This window comes from Saimiri boliviensis, chromosome 2, assembly GCF_048565385.1.
Source record: "Saimiri boliviensis isolate mSaiBol1 chromosome 2, mSaiBol1.pri, whole genome shotgun sequence".
NCBI lineage: Eukaryota > Metazoa > Chordata > Mammalia > Primates > Cebidae > Saimiri > Saimiri boliviensis.
This window is the reverse complement of record NC_133450.1, coordinates 229,794,313-229,815,459: the sequence shown is the minus strand read 5'-3', so window position 1 is coordinate 229,815,459 and position 21,147 is coordinate 229,794,313. Positions and strand designations below refer to the sequence as shown.

Here is a 21,147-nt window from a genome sequence, read left to right as displayed (position 1 = left end):
TGTTAGAATTAAGGTTCAATAATTAAAATCCTTATTTAATTTTTAAAAATTTCATTATTCTGGAGGCTTAGGTTATTCAAATAAGATGTTTGGCAGGCATTTTCTGTTTCAAGAGCTCGGTATCTTTTAACCCTTCTTCTTGATCATAGACCCTTATATTTATTTTGATAACTTTCTCCCATTTGCCCATGCATTTGGAGGGTAGTTGACACCACTCCATTGTTTCTTGCATAATTTAAAATACCTGTACCTTTTAATTAAGAAAGCCCCACTATATTGGATTCCAGGCTCTGGAAATATTGTACTTATCAACTAAGGAAAAATGATGTTCATTGTATCAGTGTAAAATTAAATATGCCAGGTAGATTCACTGCATTGTCACATGAAATACTTGCTCCTCAAATAAACAAACACCCAATAAAAACAAAAGAAAATGAATCCTTCAAACCTGTAGATAAACACTTTTGTCCATTGTTCCTACCACTGTAGACTCTTCTTTGTGTCACAACCTGGAAGCCCCTACTCCAACATTACCACTGAAAATACTCCTAACTATACCACTGTCAGAGACTGACCTTTTCCCCACTTTCAGCCACCACTGGCGTCTAACTCCTGAATACTGTCCCATGGCGTGTGTAATATACTAACTATTTTTATAGTGCCTGGGATTAGCTAACCAACACAGTATAAGTTGTTAGTGAAAGATTGTCCCATCCTTTATAGGATAATCTAGTTAGCTATGCATTTAGGAGAGAAAGTTTGGAATTTACAGTTGAAAGAAGAAATGCAACCAACCAAGAAATGTACACTAATTTTCTTTACTGCCTTACAGTTCAGGAACTGTTAATGAAAACAAAGATATCTTCACTAGTCAGATTGACAGAAATTAGAATGACAGTGTCTGGTACTGTTGAAGGCATGGGGAGAGGATTCTCTCATACACTGTTGGCGGTGCAGTAATTATTACAAACTTGGAGAAAATAATCTGGCAATGTGTAGTAAAACAAATTGCACCTGGTATTTGACTCAGCATTTTTACTTTAATATACATATGTATAGATATATTGTTGGAGACAGAGTCTCACTCTGTTGCCTGGGCTAGAGTGCAGTGGCATGATCTTGGCTCACTCTAACCTCCATCTGCCAGGTTCAAGTGATTCTTCTGTCTCAGCCCACCGAGTAGCTGGGATTGCAGGCGTGCACTACAACACCCAGCTAATTTTTTATATTTTTAGTAGAGACAGAGTTTCACCATGCTGGTCAGGCTGGTCTCGAAATCTTGACCTTAGGTGATCCACCTGCCTTGGCCTCCCAAAGTGCTGGGATTACAGGTGTGAGCCACTGTGCCTGGCCCAGAAATATATTTTAACTGAAATAAAAATGCTGGTAAGAGAGAGTATAGGGCATCATTTGTAATATTAAAGATCAAGAAACAACCTAAATATCTATCATTGAGAGAATGTGTGATTAATTTTTGATATAGCCAAACTAGAAATTTCTAGCCATATTATGCAGCTATTATGAATAATACATTATTTATGATGGGGACTCTTGTAATCCCAACACCCAGGCTCACCCCAAACCAATTAAATCTTACTGTTAAAACTTGCCAGATGGTTCCGAAATTGAGAGCTACTGCTCTAGAGTAGGGAATGGCTAGCATTTTCTGGGAAGGGCCATATAGACGTATTTTAGGCTTTGTGGGCCATACGGTCTCTGCCGTGTAGCACAACAACAGCCATAGATGATACATAAAGAAGCAGTCATGGCTAAGTTCCAATAAAGTTTATTGTAGACACTGAAAAAAAAACTATAGTTGAAACATACAGTTCATATGTGTAAATATATGAACTGTCTTAGAGGCTTAAATTTAGTATATATATACAGCAAGTTTCTTCAGTTCATATGACTGTAAATGTGTATAGTCTCATTTTTGCATAAAATATGTATAGTGTCATTTTTGTGCAAAATAAATCATTATATTTCTATGAACCAGGCCAAACAATAAAATAAAAGGAAGGATATATACCTGATTGTTAGTAGTAGCTATATTGTTGAGATAGGAATGGAGAAGAATAAGGTAAGCTCCTAATTTTATTTTAGATACTTTTAAATTGTTGTAACAAGCATATACTACTTATACATTTAAATGATAAAAAAAAACCAACCCCTGCAGCGCACCGTGTTCACACAATTAACTTACAAATTTCCATAATTTGCCTCTCATTATCTATGTATGTACAGTGAACATGGTTATTTCTTGCAATTTCCCCTTAGTTTTTTTCTTAGATACATTTATATTATCTGTTTTCATGCAAATGTCTAATTTGTTGGCCCGTGGTTGTTGCTAATCTTTCTTTATAATGCTTTTAGTTTCTATAGAGTAGTGAGTGATGTTCTGTCTTTCATTCCTGGTTTTGATTGTGTCCTCTCTTTTTTCATGGTCTGTCAGCTCATTAGTTCTCAACCAGGAGTGATTGTGTTTGCCCTACTTTTTCCCCAAGGGACACTGGCAATGTTTGGTGACATTTTTAGTTGTAATTTTTTTTTTTTTAGGTGGGCCTTACTGGAATCTGTTAGATAGAAGCTGGATATGTTGCTGAACATTGTATAATATATAGATCAGCCCCCAACAAGAAAGAATTATCTGTCCCAAAATGTCAACAGTGCTGAGGTTAAGAAACCCTAGCCTAGCAAAAAGTTTAATTTTGTTGTTCTTAAGCCAGGTGTGGTGGCTCTCACCTGTAATCCCAGCACTTTGGGAGGCTGAGGTGGGCAGATTACCTGAGGTCAGGAGTTGAGACCAGCCTGACCAATACGGTGAAACCCCATCTTAAAAAAAATAAATAAAATAATTTTCTTGTTCTTTTTAAAGAACCAATTTCTAGTTTAATTGATTTTCTCTGTTTTGTGTCATTGATCTTTTATTTGTTGCTTTTTTCCTTCTGCCTGTTACGAGTTTAATTTGCTTGTTTTGAGTTTAATTTTATTTGGAGATGGAATTTGACTCTTGTTGTCCAGGCTGGAGTTCAATGGCGAGATCTCTGCTCACTGCAATCTCCGCCTCCCGGGTTCAACCCATTCTCCTGCTTCAGCCTCCGAGTAGCTGGGATTAAGGCTGCTTGCCGTGACACCCAGCTAATTTTTTTGTAGTTTTAGTAGAGACAGGGTTTCACCACGTTGGCCAAGCTGGTCTTGAATTCCTGACCTCAGATAATTTGCCCATCTCGGCCTCCTAAAATATTGGGATTACAGGCATGAGTCACCATGCCTGGCCGCCATTTTCTTACAGTGGGAGGCTAGATTATTTGAGACTATTTCTACTGGAGGCATTCAAAGCCATAGATTTCCTTGTAAACATTGCTTTAGCTACATTCTACACATTTTGATATGTTGTATTTTTGTTTTAATTCAGTTGACAGTATGTTCTAATTTTCTTTGTGATTTTTTTTTCTTTGACCCATGGGTTTTTTAGAAGTGTGTTGTTTAATTTCTCAATATTTCAGGATTTCCTAAATTTCCTTCTGTTGATTTCTAATTTCTGTTGTGGCTGGAGAAAATATGTTGAATGATTTCAATCCTTGAAATCTCTTGAGACTTGTTATATCACTTAGTTTACAGTTTCTCCTGAAAAATGTTCCATGCATACATGAAAAGAATGTATTTGGCTGTTGTTGGTTGAAATGTTCTGTACATATCAATTATGTCAGGTTAATTGATAGTGTTGTTCAAATCTCCTATATACTGTTGATTTTCTATGCAAAGTCTCTGTTAGTTATTAAGAGTTAGATATTAAAATCTTTATTATCATTAAAATTTATCTTTTTAATTTTGGCAGGTGTTGGTTCATGTATTTTGAGGTCCTGTTGTTAGCTGTGCGTACATTTATAGTTGTTTCATTTTCCTGATAGATTGACTCTTCCATCATTATGAAATATCGCTTTTTGTCTCATAATAGTTCTAGACTTAAAGTTCATTTTGTCTGTTGACAGTATCACCATTCTAGCTGCCTAAAGATTACTCATTGCATATCGTACCTTTTTTCATTTCTTTTACTTTGAACGTGTTTGTACCTTTGAATCTAAGTGTGTTTCTTGAAGATAACATATTGTTCGATCTTGCTTCTTACCTAGTCTGAGTTTTTTAGTGCTTCCAATTTAATGTGTTTATTAAGATGATTGGATTTACATCTGCCATTTTGCTATTCGTTTTCTTTGTTTCATGTCTTTTACATTCTCCTTCTCATTCTTTCACAGCTTTTGTGTTATCTATTGATTTTTTTAACTTTAAGAAATTTTAGTTCTTAGTAGTTCCTGTAGAGATTAAAATGTGCATCTTATTACAGTGTACTGCAGTGTACTTAATTCCAGTCAATATCGAAACTTCCCATATAGCTTCATTTTCTTCTCACTCCTTATGCTGTTATTGATTTACATGTTATGTTTATACATATTAGAATACAATACAATGTTATAATTACTGCTTATACAGTCTTTTTTTTTTTTTGATATGGAGTCTTGCTCTGTCTCCCAGACTGGAGTGCAGTGGTGCAATCTCAGCTCATGGAAACCTTCGCCTCCCGATTTCAAGCAATTATCCTGCCTCAGCCTCCTGAGTAGCTGGAATTACAGGTGCCTGCCATAGCACCCAGTTAATTTTTGTGTTTTTTAGTAGAGATAGGGTTTTGTCGTGTTGGCCAGGCTGGTTTCAAACTCCAGACCTCACGTGTGCCACCTGCCTTGGCCTCCCAAAGTGCTAGGATTACAGGTGTGAGCCACCACACCTAGCCTGCTTATACAGTCTTATGCTTTATAAAAAAAATTCTGAATGAAGAGCAGGATTAAGAACCAACAGATTGGTAGTTAAGGTAACAGGGGTGGAATTAAATTTTCTTAGGAGTTGTAGAGCGAGAAAGCTGAGGTTTGTGTCCTGGGGACTGTGCACATTTAGATGGGGCTATAAGAGGGTCTTGTGAAGATAATCAAGTGCATCCACATTTATGATTTTTATGTCTTCCTGATGATTTATCCCATTATCATTATGAAAAGTTTCTCTTTATGTCTGGCAATTTTATTTGTCTGAAGTTTATTTTGTCTGATATTATACTAACATATGTACATATATTAGTATAATATATGTATATATATTATACTAATATATGTACATATATTAGTATATAATATATGTATATATGTATATATATTATACTAATATATACATATATTAGTATAACACTTCAAGCTTTCTTATGGTTGTTGTTTACATGATATAGTTTTTTTCATTCTTATGCTCCCAACCTTTTTGCGTTGTTGAATCCAAATTGCGATTTCTGTAGACAGCATATAGATGGATATTTTTAAACACTTACCTAGTTTGACAGTCTGAGCATTTAATTTGAGCATTTGGTCTGTTAACATTTAATGTAGTTGTTGGTTTTAGGTCTTACTATCTGCTTGTCCTTTATGTTTTTTATTCCTTTTCTTCCTGTCCTACCCTATTTTGGATTATTTGAACATTTTTTTAGAATTCCATTTTAATTTACCTATTGGCTTTTTAGTTATACCTCTTTTCATTTTTAAGAAGTCATTTCTGGCCGGGCGCGGTGGCTCAAGCCTGTAATCCCAGCACTTTGGGAGGCCGAGGCGGGTGGATCACGAGGTCAAGAGATCGAGACCATCCTGGTCAATATGGTGAAACCCCGTCTCTACTAAAAATACAAAAAAATTAGCTGGGCATGGTGGCACGTGCCTGTAATCCCAGCTACTCAGGAGGCTGAGGCAGGAGAATTGCCTGAACCCAGGAGGCGGAGGTTGCGGTGAGCCGAGATCGCGCCATTGCACTCCAGCCTGGGTAACAAGAGAGAAATTCCGTCTCAAAAAAAAAAAAAGAAGAAGTCATTTCTTTGAAGATTGTACTAAATGTCATTAAAGTTTCATGGTTTGCTTAGAATTATTGTTACTTCATATAAATGTAGAACCTTGAACTTTTTCTTTCTTCAGCTGAAATTGTCATAATGTATCCACATCTATATACATAATGTATCCACATCTATATACATTATATACATTATAAGACTATTTTTGCTTTGTCCAGTCATGCATGTTGTAAATATATTAAGACGAAAAAAGATGGTTTATACATTTGCAGAAATATTTTTTGTTTCTGAAGCTCTTTATTTTTTTATAATGATGTGAGTTTGATCTAGTGCCATTTCTCTTTAGCCTAGAGAATTTTGCCATTTCCAGTAGTTCAGATTGACTGTGGAAGGTTTTTTTTAAATCTGACAGTGAACTTGGTTCACCATTTTTGAAGGATATTTTTACTCGATACAGAATTCTGGGTCGACAGTTTCATTATCGTCGTCATCTTTTAGCACTTTAGAGTGTGCTTAAATTTGTGTTTCCACCATTTTATGGCCTCCGTAATTTCAAATGAGAACTCTGTTGTCATTTGAATCTTTGTTTTCCTGAATGTTGTGTGTGATTTTTTTCTAGCTGATTTCAGGATTTTTTTTGGTGGTTGTTTTGCTTTTTAAGTTTGACTGGCTATAATTTTCTTCATAGTTATCTTGCTTGGAATTCACTGAGATTCTTGAATCTGTAAATTTATATCTTTAGTCAAATTTGGGACATTTTTGGTTGTTCAAATTTTGTTCTACCTTATTTTCTCTATTTGTCTTGGGGAAGTATAATTATACATATATTAGATTTTTGATGTTTTTTCAGCAATTGTTGAATTAAGTTTATCTTTTAAGCTTAATTCTCTGTTATTTGGATAGGATAATTTCTGTTGTTCTATTATTCTATTGTTGTAAATTACCAGATAGCCTAGAAGAATGCACAGGAAAGAGGCAGAAACTGCAGTAATTTATTCCAGATTTTTTTTTTTTTAATTCTCAAATGTCCACTTGGTTCTTTTGTGTTTGTGGTTTTTATTTCTCTGCTGTACTTTCCCATCTTTTCATTCATTGTGAATTTCTTTACCTTAATGTCATTTTATTATAATAGCTGCTTTAAAGTTCTTATCTATAAATCTAACATTCAGATAATTGAAGCAGTTGAAGAAAGAATATAGCATTATAAGAACTGTGAAGGATTATATTTAAAGAAGCCAAAGGAAGATGCAGTAGTCAACAGTGTTAAGTGTTAGGAAGGTTAATTAAATATCTTTTTGATTGGATTATTAACAAATTATTGATCACAACAAAAGCACTTTCAAGTGGTAGAATTAGACAGAAGATCGTAGTATCTTATAATGTGAATGGCAAATGAAATAATTATAGGGAATATAGAGTACTTGTTTGAGGTGCTTACTGAGAAAGAAAGAAAAGGGAAATAGAAGGGGAGGCCAGGTAAAATAAGATCTGGTAAGTATGTGAAATAATAAAAACTGTATTTATTGGTTGGGGGGAACAGCCAATATTGGTAGATGCTGAATTTAAAGATTCATAAGAAGGTAGAAAGTTGAGATCAGAGGATTAAGACCATCCTTGCTAAAATGGTGAAAACCCGTCTCTACTAAAACTACAAAAAATTAGCTGGGTGTGGTGGCACATGCCTGTAGTCTCAGCTACTCAGGAGGCTGAAACAGAAGAATCGCTTAAACCAGGAGATGGAGGTTGCAGTGAGCTGAGATCATGCCATTGCACTCCAGCCTGGGCAACAGAGTGAGACTCCATCTCAAAAAAAAAAAAAAAAAAAAAAAGTAGAAAGGATGGAATTTAGAACATAGAAGAAATGAAATTTCTTCTCAACCTCCACTTATTTGCTTCTTTCTGCCATTTACTGGGAGAAGGAATGCAAGATTGTCAAGGATTTCAGTACAGGACCATGTAGAGTTTGGCTGTTATTAGTAAAATGTTATCTTTGTTAACTGATTACTTTGCTTCATTTTAATGAGGAAAAATGTAGGTTCTGAGAAGTCCATAGAATGAGAGGAAAGATTGAGGGTTAGTATAAATGTTAGAGTAGCTATGGGCTATGACGGGCGGATGGTGACGGATGTGAACTAAGGTAAGTGAAAGGAGTAGTTTTGTGTTCCCAAGTGAGGTTGGAATTCGTTAATTTTATGGTACTAACTGTCTTAAATTGGGAGAAGAAATTCTTGTGTTATTTTTACCCTGATGTGGGAGTAGGGAACTCAGCTTTTTGGGATTCACTTCTGTATTAGGGTTTGTGGTGAGAAAGTTTGTGGGTGCGGGTGTACTTGGAATCCAAGCCAAGTATGGGGGGGACTGACACTGTGAAAACAGTGCTACCTTGCACTGGATAAGAAGTTTCAACAAAGGTGACAGTGAGGTTTATATAGTCTTTATAAAGGAAAGAGGAATAGAAATGTTAGGAGGTTATGGTCTGTAAGTGGAAGATTAGAGGTTAAGATACCAGAGGCAGAGAAGTTTGAGTCCTGAGAATGGACATTCAGAGGGTTGATGAATTGGAGCATAGAACGGGGGATTTTGTTATGAGGTCAAGAAACTATGGAACTAGGTATTTGAATGAATTTTCCACACTGACATTGAAGTCTCCCAAGGTCATGGCAGAATTTGGAATAGAGTAGAAAACTGTTAGTCTAAACACCTATTTTTCATTTAGTGTAAGGTATAAACAAAACAGTGGTGAACATTAACAAAGGGAGGCTGCACTGTACTGTCTTCAAAGGAAGAGAGTTTTTTCCCTTTCATGGAGGTGGAAATGTAATGATTTGTTAGTGGAGATATTAATATTGAAAAATAATTTGGCTCTAATATTAAATCAGGGGCCTTTAAAATATTACATCAAGGGTACATTGGAGATTTGAAACCATGTTTTATTTTATCTTACAACTCAATATTTTTTGGTGGAAGCAGCAGGGCTGGAGAAAAAGTGGATAGGTTGCATTGTCAAAGGAATGACATACTTTTTAAAAAGGAGAAATTTAATTTTACTATCATTAATGACTTTTTTTGCTAGGTAAATTTTATATCCTTTTAAGCATTAGCAATGTGGCAGCAAGGAATTGGTGAACATTGTTTTAGGTCTTCATATCAGTTATAGGAGTTTCTGTTTTGAAAGATGCAAGATTTCTGTGAGTTTAATGAAGTCCATTAACTGAACCTGAGATGATGCATGATAGCATGAGATTGTTGTTTTAAGATAAATATGACATGTACTCTCCAACATATTTATTTTGTAGCTAGTCATAGGTAGTTGTTATAAATAACATTATACTATATCCTTTCTGTAGGTAGTTATAAATAACATTATACTATATCCTTTCTGTACTACATTTTTCCCTCTCTTTATTTACTCCTGATTTAGAGTAACTTAAATTTCAAGTGATGTCAGACTCATGAAGTTGAACAGGATTTGCTCAGAGCAAAAGTATGATGTTCTAAAGGCTTAGCCTGAGTTTGTTTTTCTCCCATCTGTGTTGATATTTTCCTTTAATCAGGCCTCACTGCTTATTGTTCTGCTCTCAAATTTCCTTCACTATCTCCACATGGAACGTAGACCTGGGTATCCGTCCTTTGAATTTCATTGTCGAATATGTACTGTATTGAGAGTGGCTTGTATTCTATTTTTAAAATCTCAAAATGTTAAATAAATGGCACTGTCATTAAAAGAATTTCTGGCATTAGTATTCAGGTTTGACCTGCTAAAAGAATGATTCCTGTGACTCTTGTAGAAGTACATTAAATGCTGGAAGACTGTAAGTTTTGACTTCAGAAACACGTGGATCATCTGGTCTTTTCACTTACATGCTCAGCGACTTGTTCTCCTTTCTGAACTTAAATTTTTAGATCTGGAAAAGATTAGTTTTTTTCCCCCAGAGGGTTAAAGTGAGTTATAAATGAGATAACAGGTAAATCACATGGAATCGTAAATATTAGTTGTTTTTCTAAATGTTGGCCTAGGATGTACTTTTATTCTCCTGTTAATCAAAGGAGAAGAATTGTGAAGAAGCTCTAGAAACCTTCACCTAATAGAAATAGTTTATGCTATTTTTTAAAGACTGATCCTAAGGAGAGGAAAATGATCATTTGGGTGATCTGGTCTCCAGATTGTTTCAGAAGTAGATTTTCCTTTGTTTTGATTATTTTTTTGTGTGTGATACAGAATTTTGAAATAGTATTAATGTAATGAAGACATAGGAACATGGTAGTAGGTTTTGTTTTCACTCATTTTGATGAATAGTTTTCTAGTTCTACTCATGAAGATGAGGTAAGACTCCTACCTTATCCCCAGTTCTGGCACCTGTACTGTGTTATTGATTTTAAGACTTTAAATGGATGAATAGGGAATCACCTAGTTCATGACTGATGTGATGAAATGTGAAGAAGGTCATGTTAACTGAGATCTCATAGGGTAGAATTAGCAACATCAGAGGGAAGAACATCTACGAACCAAGTTAGAGTGTTTACTGGACCAGTGGAGACTAGTTGAATCCATATTAGCTATATGCATCAAAACTATGCATACTTTTAACATTTATACTTTAGAAAAAAATTATTTTCTACTTTTCAGAAAAAACGAGGAGAGAAATGACAGCCAAAGGTTCTACGGGAATGGAAATTCTGCTGTCAACATTAGAGGTAAGTCAGTGACATGCTTTTATTATGTAACTAATACCAAGCAATACCAAAGAAGAAAAAGCCTATGTGTGTGTATAAATACCCACAGACACACATACACGTACATGTATATATGTAACAATTTTTATTTTAGAGATAAAGCCAGTGAATGGAAATTCGTTTTATGTTTTTTGAAATATTATTTGGAATGGTAGTATAAATATTCTAATATGTATTAGGTGACTTGAAGTATATTTCCCTTATGTGATTATAGTGATAACTGTAAATTATAATCCTAACATGCCATTCTAGTTGGTAATAGAAAATAAAGCATTAGCTGGAAATAAATCTTCAGCTTAAAATAAATGGTTGAAGATGATCATTTATTGTTTCAGCTGATATACATTTGTGATTTTACTACACATATTGGTTAACTATATTATATTGATGATAGCTGAATTTTTATGCCAGTGTAAAAGTTTTGGGTGCACTAACAGGATGTATTCAGAGTCAGGATTCTGTATTTTGTTCAGTTGCAATGTTAAGAACAAGAGATTAGTTCATGTTCTTCCATAGGAAGTCTTAGCATCATAAAGATGTCATTTCTCCCTAGATTGATCTGTTACTTTAGAGTCTCAATGAAAGTTACCAACAGTTTTGTTTTTAAAGTCCAAATGGGGAGATAGAATCAGCAAAATATAAAGCACATTTCTGAGAAAGAAGATACATGAGAAGGGACCATCCCCACTAAATATCAAAGAACATTAGAAGTCTTCAGTAATGAAAATAGTTGGAAATTATGCAGGAGTAGAAGATAGACTACTACTATAGTATAACAAAATAGAAAATCCAAAAATAAAATGCATATGGGAATTTAGTACTATTTAATAAAGGTAGCATTTCAGATCAATGAGAAATAGAGTGGATGCTATCTGGAAAAGTATAACATTGAATCCTGACTTCCTGCATCCCATACCCAAATAAATTTCATACGAAGCAAAGATTTAAGCATGGAAAATGAAATTGTATTACTAGAGAAAGAGAGAGAAATTTTAAAATAATCTTATAACAAAGAAGGCTTGTTAAGTACAAGAAAATAGAAACTATAAAAGATTGATAGAGTCAACTATATTAACAAAAGGATGTGGAGAAAAACACCATGGATACTTGGAAAACTGAGGAAAAGTATTTTGGCTTACATAATTTATTTGACATGTGAAGAACTTCTTCAGTTAGGAAGGAAAAAAAATAACCTCAAAAACCATGTAAAGGCTATGGGCAGTTCTCAGAAAAAGAAACACAGATGTCACTTGAGATTGAGCATTACTCTTAATAAGATAAATAAAACCGAAATACATTGTTTAAGCATTTTCACTTATTAGATCGGTTGTCCAGACTTGGAGAAATAGTTACTCTTCTGCATTTGCGGATGGAAGTGTAAATTATTTCATAGAGAGTAATTTGATAATATCTATTAAAATAAAGACCCATGTTGTTTGACCTCGAAATTATAGGAATTTACCTTACTTATACAGATGTACTTTACTACATGTAAATATATATACTTAGTTAAATTGGAAACTTTTAAAAGCAAGATATTAAAAGCAACCTAAATATCTCATGGGTAGGTGACTGGTTACATAAACGATGATATAGCCATATAATGGAATATATCCTATAGCCTTCAAAAAGAATAAAGAAGCTCTTTATCTACTGATATGTAAAATATCAACATGCAAAATAGTGCCTTTAGGGCAATATCATTTGGAGAAATAAATCTGTATGCACATGTATGTTTACATGAATTTCTTTTATGTGTGCATATTATCTTTGGCAGGATGCACAAGAAATTGATAATGTGATTGCCTTCTGAGAGGGCAGCTAGGTGATTGAGTAGTCACCAGACATATATTGTAGTACTGTTTACATTTTGATTCATTTATTATCTATTTGGTAGAAAAATGAGGAATTCAAATGACAAATTAATTCTTGTAATAATGTTGATATTAAGTAATAACTCAAAATAATTTATAAAAATTCTTAAAGGCAGAAGGAAACAGAAACTGACATGATAAAAGAATAGTGAAAACCTGAATACATTTGTTCCTAGAGAAATTGGAAAGGTCATTTATAAAATATGGCTAGTTCCCAGTGGATACAAAAGTTTGAGAATCAAAAGTTTACAATGTTTTAATAAAATAAACTATTTATTTCAGAACACTAAAGATCTTCAAACTACACTTAATATCTTAAGCATTCTTGTTGAGCTGGTATCAGCTGGTAAGTTTTTGTTTCTTCAGTCTAATTTCTCTTTCTAAACAGTGATCAACAATGTATCATATTCACTTTATTTGGAATTTTCTGATACTCTTATAGAGGCTATGCAGAGTATTGGAATTTAGAAACTGAAATGTCATACTTTGTTGTTGTTGCTTTGTTTTTGTTATCTTTTCAAGTATTTTCAGACAACCCCATAGCCATGTATTTCACAGCCTTGAACCTAGAATTTCAGCATTATTTGTGTTTACCTTTTGTGTGCCATTTTCTAATTAAATAAGTGAGATTAAACAAAATATGTTGATGGTATTTGTTTGATTTGATTGATTGATTGATTGATTGATTGATTGAGACAGAGTTTTGCTCTTGTAGCCCAGGCTGGAGTGCAGTGGTGTGATCTCTGCTCACTGCCAATTCTGCCTCCTGGATTCAAGAGATTCTCCTGCTTGAAACTCCCAAGTAGCTGGGATTACAGGTGCACCACCACATCTGGCTAACTTTTGTATTTTTAGTAGAGACAGGGTTTCACCATGTTGGCCAGGCTGGTCTTGAACTCCTGACCTCAGGTGGATCTGCCTGCCTCAGCCTCCCTAAGTGCTGTTATTACAGGCCTGAGCCACTGCACCCAGCCATATTTGTTAGATTTTGGAAGTCATCACTTTTAAGCCTTTCTTGAATGCTAACAAGTTGTGATACCTAATATGGGAGGATTGGTTGTTTAAATTTTTTTATTTATTTATAGGTGGAGGTCGAAGAGTGAGTTTTTTAGTCACCAAAGGTGGTTCACAAATATTGTTGCAGTTACTTATGAATGCCAGTAAAGAATCTCCCCCACATGAAGAGTTAATGGTACAGATTCATTCTATTCTTGCAAAGATTGGACCAAAAGGTAAGGGATTTCATTTGTATGAGTATACAATCTAGAACTAATTTTGTAACATTGGTTCTCTCACCTTGTAACTACTCAGTTTTTAAAAATGTTATTTATTTTAAATTTCTATGGATACATAATAATTGTACATGTTTATGGGGGTACTTGTGATATTTTGATACAAATGTATAATGTATAATGATCAAATCTGGGTACATAGGGTATCCATCACCTCAAACACTCATTACTTCTTTGTGTTGGGATCATTCCAAGTCTTCTGTTTTTTGAAATATATCATATTTTGAAATATTATAATACAATTTGAAATATATAATAAATTATTATAAGCTATTATTGCCCTCTTATATTACCAAACACTAAATGTTATTCCTTCTATTGAAATGTATTTTGTATCCATTAACAAACTCCTCTTCATCTCCTGCTCCCCATTACCTTTGCCAGCCTCTGAAAATCACTATTCTGTTCACTGCCTTTGTGAGATCAATTGTTTTAGCTTCCACATATGAAAGAGAACATTGATATTTATCTTTCTCTGCCTGTCTTAATTCAGTTAACGTAATGTCCTCCAGTTCCATCCATGTTACTGCAAATGACAGGATTTCATTATTTTTTTATGGTTGAATAATATTCCATTATGTAGATAAACCACATTTTCTTTATGCATTCATTCATTGAAGGACATCTAGGTTGATTCCGTATCTTGGCCGTTGTGAATAGCGCTGCAGGAAACATGGGAATGCAGATATTCTTCAGTATACTGATTTCCTTTTGTTTGGATATATACCCAGCAGTAGGATTACTAGATCATCTGGTAATTCTATTTTTAGTTTTTTGGGGAACTCCCATACTGTTTTGCAAAGTGGCTGTACTAATTTAGATTACTGCAAACAGTGTATGAGTGTTCCCCTTGCCTCTCATCCTCACCAGCATTTGTTATTTTCTGTCTTCTTGATAACAGCTGTTTTAACTAGGATGAGATGATATCTCATTATGGTTTTGATTTGCATTTCCCTAATGGTAGTAATGTTGAGCATTTTTATCTATGCTCATTACCCATTTATATGTTTTCTTTTGAGAATATTTATTCGGATCTTTTGCCCATTTAATTCTTTTCTTTTTTAGCTGTTGATTAATTTGAATTCCTTGTATATTCTGGTTATTAATCTCTTGTCAGATGAATAGTCTGCATTTTCTCCCATTCTGTAGGTTATCTCTTCACTTTGTTGATCGTTTCCTTTGCTGTTCTAAAGCTTTTTAGCTTGATGTAATCACATTTGTCAGTTTTTGCTTTGGTTACCTATGCTTTCAAGGTCTTACTAAGTAAATTTTTGCGCAGACCAATGTCTGGAAGCATTTCTCTAATGTTTTCTTCTGGAGAGTGCTTAATTTTTAAAATCTAAAATGCTATAACTTTTTCTTAGACTTAGAAATGAAATGCTTTTTTATTATAGTCAACTAGTGACTTGCAAGAACTGAGGATCCAAAATTTACGAGGAATTCTACTGCATTTGGTAGAAAAAAGAAAAATTTTGGGTCACAAGTGTATCTTGGGGTATGTGTATGTCGCTCAAGTGTGTTTGTAAAGCATACATACAATATGGATATTGTTCCGGCTAGAAGAAAGAAGTATGGATGGGAATATTTTAAAGAACATGTAGGTAAAATATGTCATTGCTTTCGTTAATAGTGATATTTGTGTTGCATAGTGTGAATGCTCAGGAAACTTACAATCTTAGTTAAGACAAAAATAGAAAAATTATGAGACTAGTTATTATAACAGTAAGACATAAAATATTTAAAAATGCAAATTGAGGAAAATGGGATCTAAAATAAAGGAAGAAGCTGATTGAGGTTAGGTTAACTAAAGAAGGCATCCTTTGACTAGAACTCAAGTTCAGTTTACAGTTGTCTGCTTGCACAAAGATTAAAGTAGTTCCCTAAGTCGTTAGAGTTGTGTTTTAGGAGTTTTGCCTTTGCCTGTGGCATACATATGACTTTTAAACTAGAGCGTTTGGCTAAAATGCAGATTGGAAAAAATGAGGATGTATGTGTACATAGTTTGTGTATTTATTAATGTAGGTATTTCTCGCATAGCTTTATGTTTTGAATAAGTAATTAACTAGTAGTTTTTATAGGTTGTGTTTTAAAGAAAGGAACTCTGAGGTGACTTTAATTTACCAGGTGTATTAGGAGCCTTAAGACTTAAGCATGTATTTGATTTATTTAAGGAATATGTTAACTGTCTCTTAATTTCTTTATATCTTGTATTTAAGATTTTAAGCTTTCTTTTGAGATTTTTGTGGAAAATGAAAAAACGAGAAAATCATAATTTGGCAGAAAATTCGTTTTTTACCCCCCCCCCCTTATTTATTGATGAATATTGTTATACTTCCTTTTCTAATTAGTTAAGGTTTGTAGTAGACATTGGAGATATAGAAGGTGGCAGGGTGGGTAGGGGGTAAACGTTGAAAAATTTAAATAATTTTAAGTTTTCTACTTTTCATGAAATTAAGATATTGATTTTTAAAATATTTCTCAATCTTTAATACACCTGTTAAGTTTTAGGTCATCTTTATTTTGCTTTGTATATTCTTTTAAATTTGGGCTATTTCCTTTACCGTTTGTCCTAGTTTCCCATTTTTATGTCATTCAAGGACATTACATGGTAATTTCTTCAGTGGTTTTCTATCCTTTTAATTTTTCTAGTGAGGTAAAATAATTTTCCTTCAGGAATATTGAATTCTTTTCTCTGTTTGCCTGTCCTGTTTACTTTAAGTCTTTTTAAAAATTCGTTTTAATTTTTATGTAGCAAAGGAGTACAAGTACAGATTTCTTACAGGCATGTATTGTATAGTGGTGAAGTCTGGGCATTTAATGTACCCATAAACTGAGTATTGAACATTGTACCTAACGGGTAATTTTTCAGCCTTCACCCCTAACCCACCCTGCTACCTTTTGTATCTCCAGTGTCTAATATTAATCTTAACATTCTTAAGTTCTTATTTAAATTTTTTTTTTTACTTTTTAAATCTCTTTATGAGGATGAAAATCAAGAACATCTTTTCTTCCCTTTCTATGTTAAAAATTATTCCCCTTTAGAAATTTATTGGTAATATTTGCCAGATTATTTTCTACCTAAGCTGTTCATTTTTAAAATTAATTTTTTTACAAGTCAGGAAAGAATATGGTTCATATTAAGTAAGTACTATTGTAATGGACATTTAGATTTTATTCCTCTTAACTCTGTGATGGTGTTCCTGGGAAGTGCGTTGAACGTGTAGTGGAGCAGTTTAGTTTTTTTTTTTAAACGACAGTCTTAGTGTTGGGCTACTCTGGCCTCCATCCTCCTGCCCTATCCCCCTGTCTGTTTCTTAGTATGTTCTTTCAAGTAATGTTTTAAAATAAAAGGATATTTTATTTTAAAAACCATACAAAAAAGGATTATAATTTTACTCTTTTCAGACCAACTTTATACTTCCTAATATTAATTCATAATATAAATTTAAAATTTATATTACCGATTTATAATATGATTGTTTCATTCAGAACTTACATCATGTGGGCCAGGCATGGTGGCTCACACTTGTAATCTCAGCACTTTGGGAGGCTGAGGTGGGTGGATCACTTGAGGTCAGGAGTTTGAGAGCAGCTTGGCCAACATGGTGAAAGCCTGTCTCTAATAAAAATCCAAAAATTAGCCAGGCATGATGGCGGATGCCTGTAATCCCAGCTATTTATTTAAAATGTGCATGGGAGGCAGAGGCAGGAGAATCACTTGACCTATTTATTTAAAATGCACATGGGAGGTGGAGTTTGCAGTCAACTGAGATGGTGCCACTGCACTGCAGCCTGTATGACAGAGCAAGACTCTGTCTCAAAAAAAAAAAAAAAAAAAAGGAAAAAAAAAAGTTACATGTGAATAAATTGTCTTTTTTTTTTTAAACAGATAAAAAATTTGGCGTAAAAGCTAGAATTAATGGGGCTCTGAATATAACCCTGAATTTGGTCAAGCAGAATTTACAGAATCATCGCTTGGTTCTACCTTGCCTTCAGCTTCTACGAGTATATTCTGCCAACTGTGAGTATTTGTGTGGCTTTTAGTTAACCCAATGTTGTAAAGTTACCCAAAATGAGAATTTTAAAGTATTCTAATTCTGTAAACCTCTGAAATTTGTGAAAAAGGAAAGAGAAGATTTAATATGGCTCATTTTAACTCTTGACTTCAACCACAACAAAAGTGATATGGGGTAAGAAGGTAAGTTGATGAAACCTTGAACATTTTTACTAATTTCCTCAATTTATAAAGGATAGGAGTGAGGAGGATGGGTAGGCAGCCTGTGGAAAAGATGTGGAGGAATATCAGGATATTGGCAGCTGGAAAAACTCCTGTGCCTCTTTAGACTTTCACAGGTGAGAGGAAAGCTGAGAAGGAAGGGATGCAGTAGTGTAGTCACGTGGAGCTAATTCCCTTCAGCAATCAATAGGGAAGTAGCAGAACTGAAAATAAGTAGTATGGGAGCCTTTGAGAAAGCTAGAGAGAAGAGGGATCACAGAGAAAGAGACTCGGATAAAATGTCTCCAAAAACACACACTCTCACTATATGAGAATCCACACCGTGAGGTATGGATTTTCTTTCTATTCTCTGATTGTGGAATTGAAGTGGTTAATGGAAGAACCTAAGATTGAATTGCAGAATATATGTTATTGCAGAATATCATTGCAAAATAATTATAGAGTACTAGATATGTATGTATATTGTATATATACATATATGTAATATGTAAACATATGTAAGCTTATGTATATGTCTCTGTGTTACATATCAATACCTTGAAAATATGGCTCAAGGTGTGCTCTGAGGAAAACAGCTTAGAACACTTAAATAACATGTAATTTAAAAAAAATAAGGAAATGAATGAATTAGATATCTAACCAAAGAGGTTAAGAATAGAGAAGTACACACCAGGAAAGTCAGGAAATGAAATAGTAAAGGGAAAATGAAAAATATGCATTAGAAAATAGAAAAGCAGGTAATTTAAAAGATAAATCTGTATTGGGTTATAAATAGGCTGGTACAATAGCACATGCTTGTAATCCCAGCACTTTGGAGGCTAGGCTGAAGGACTGCTTGAGGCCAGGAGTTTGCAACTACTCTGGGCAGCATAGTGAGATGCCATTTCTATAAAAAATGGAAAAAATTGGGTGTTTGTGGTGATGTGTGCCTGCAGTTTCAGCTACTCAGGAGGCTAAGACTGGAGGATCTCTTGAGCCCAGGAGGTCGAGGCTCCAGTGAGTCATGACTGCACCACTGCACTCCAGCTTGGACAGCACAGCAAGACCCTGTTTCAAAAACAACAAAGCAGCAAAAACTCCCAAATGTAAAAATAAAAAAGCTAAACAACCAAGTACGCCAATCAAGGTAAAAGGAATACAGTATAGACATGAAATTAGAAGGGATAATGGAGTAATAAACAGATACAGAGAAAATTAAGATCATCCTACAAAACATTAGGAACTACATTTTTGGTGGCATTTTATTGGATTAACCAATAGAAGTCTAGCAAATGCTTATCTATAATTTTAAAATTTTTTATTAAACAACTTTCTTTTAGAGACAGGGTCTTGCTGTACATCCCAGGCTGGCCTTGAACTCCTGGCCTCAAGTAATTCTCCCACTTCAGCCTCTCAAGCAGCTGGGACTACAGGCACATGCTTCTGTGCCTGTTTCTATAATATATTTAGTAATATTTGTTGAGAATTAAAAATAATTTAGCATCTTTTTCGCCCCTTCTCAGCTGTGAATTCAGTATCCTTAGGGAAAAATGGAGTTGTGGAACTGATGTTTAAAATCATTGGACCATTTAGTAAGAAGAATTCCAGTCTGATAAAGTGAGTAAATGTTTTGAATATAAACATAGGTATAGCTTTTGTTACTCTGGGCCTCATTATCTTGAAATGTACAAAGAGCAGGTTGAATTAAATTATATTCAGGGTTATTTCATTTCTTCTTAAATAATGATTTTATCATGATAAAGATTTTCTTTAGTTTAAAATTTAATCTTCACAAATATATCAAAATTAGACAGTTTTAAATTCATTGAATGTAATGTTTATAGTAACTTAGAATGAGCATTTCTAGATACTGTAAAAAGAAAAAAGATTATCTATATTTATTCAGAAACATTTATTGAGTGCCTACTATATTCCCCACTCAATTTTACAATCTTGTAATGGCTCCTTCCTTCTTAGGAATACCTGAACAATCTTAAATTGATATACTTCTATTTTGTCAAAAATCACATCATTCTTTTTCCCTCATCCTTAGATGTGTGTGTGTATATATATATGTGTGTGTGTGTGTGTGTGTGTGTGTGTGTGTGTGTGTGTGTATTTTTATTCATTCTTAGGCCTTTCAACCTCAGAAAATGAAAGCCATGTCTTGTTATTTGGTATTAAGTCATTTTAGAGGTCATTCTTTAAAAACTTTTTGGTGTGAAATTTTTAAAACATACATAAAATAGAGTTTATATTGAACTAATTATATAGAATAATATTAATAACTTACTGTGTTTAACAATTCTGAACATTCCACCATTTTGGTTTCATTTATTTCCACTCCATACTTTTGTTTTTCCTGAGATACTTTCAAGAAATCTCAGCTGTGTTTTGTGTATATATGTGTATATATATATATATAATATATATTATATATATACACATATATAAAATATTTAATAATATATAAAATATAAAATATATTTAAAAATATATAAATGTGTATGTATTTCTGTAAGCAGATTCTAGATATTTTCTCTAGGATTATTTTCTTCCAATATTATAATTTATTTTCTAAATACCTCAGTATATAATTCTACTAAATAAGGACTTAAAAAATAACCAGAATTCTACCATCATAGCCAACAAAATTATTAATTTCTTTTTTTTTTTTTGAGATGGAGTCTCACTCTGTTGCCCAGGCTGTCATACAGTGGCATGATCACGGCTCACTACAGCCTCAAATTCTTAGGCTCAAGTGATCCTCCCACCGCATCCTCTTGATATGTTCTTAATATAATCTAAAATCTAGTCTGTGTTTGGTTTTCTCCAGTTGTCTCAAAATAGCCTGTTTTTAGTTGGTTTGTTTAAATAAGAATCCAAACAAAATACATACATTATTCCTCATTGTGTTTAGGACATTTCCATACCTAGACAAAGGTAGAGAGAATAGTATAATGAACTCTTGATGTACCTGTTACTCAGTTTTACTATAAAAAAAATCTGTCATTTTCTTCTTGTTTTTCTGTTTTTATTTTTTCCTAGAATATTTTAAAGCAAATATCAGCGATTATATTTGATCTGTAAATTCTTTAATATGATCCCTATCAATTACAGATCATTTTTTCCTTTGGTGTTACCACAGTTGTCTTT

The 21,147-nt window shown here is 33.6% G+C and overlaps 1 protein-coding gene across 6 annotated transcripts in view; it reads left to right on the top strand.

The window, feature by feature from the left end:
• Positions 1-21,147, top strand: part of AGTPBP1 (ATP/GTP binding carboxypeptidase 1) — a 175,934-nt gene that overhangs the window by 46,187 nt on the left and 108,600 nt on the right. For 5 of the 6 annotated variants that reach the window (XM_039475080.2, XM_039475079.2, XM_039475078.2 and 2 more), the window contains 5 exons: positions 10,503-10,570; positions 12,766-12,829; positions 13,569-13,715; positions 17,665-17,796; positions 19,515-19,608. In XM_039475080.2, the coding sequence (XP_039331014.1) occupies positions 10,503-10,570; positions 12,766-12,829; positions 13,569-13,715; positions 17,665-17,796; positions 19,515-19,608 (505 nt within the window). Of the gene's footprint in view, positions 1-10,502; positions 10,571-12,765; positions 12,830-13,568; positions 13,716-17,664; positions 17,797-17,900; positions 17,974-19,514; positions 19,609-21,147 lie in introns of those variants that run through there. The other variant, XM_074395490.1, reaches the window with a different exon arrangement.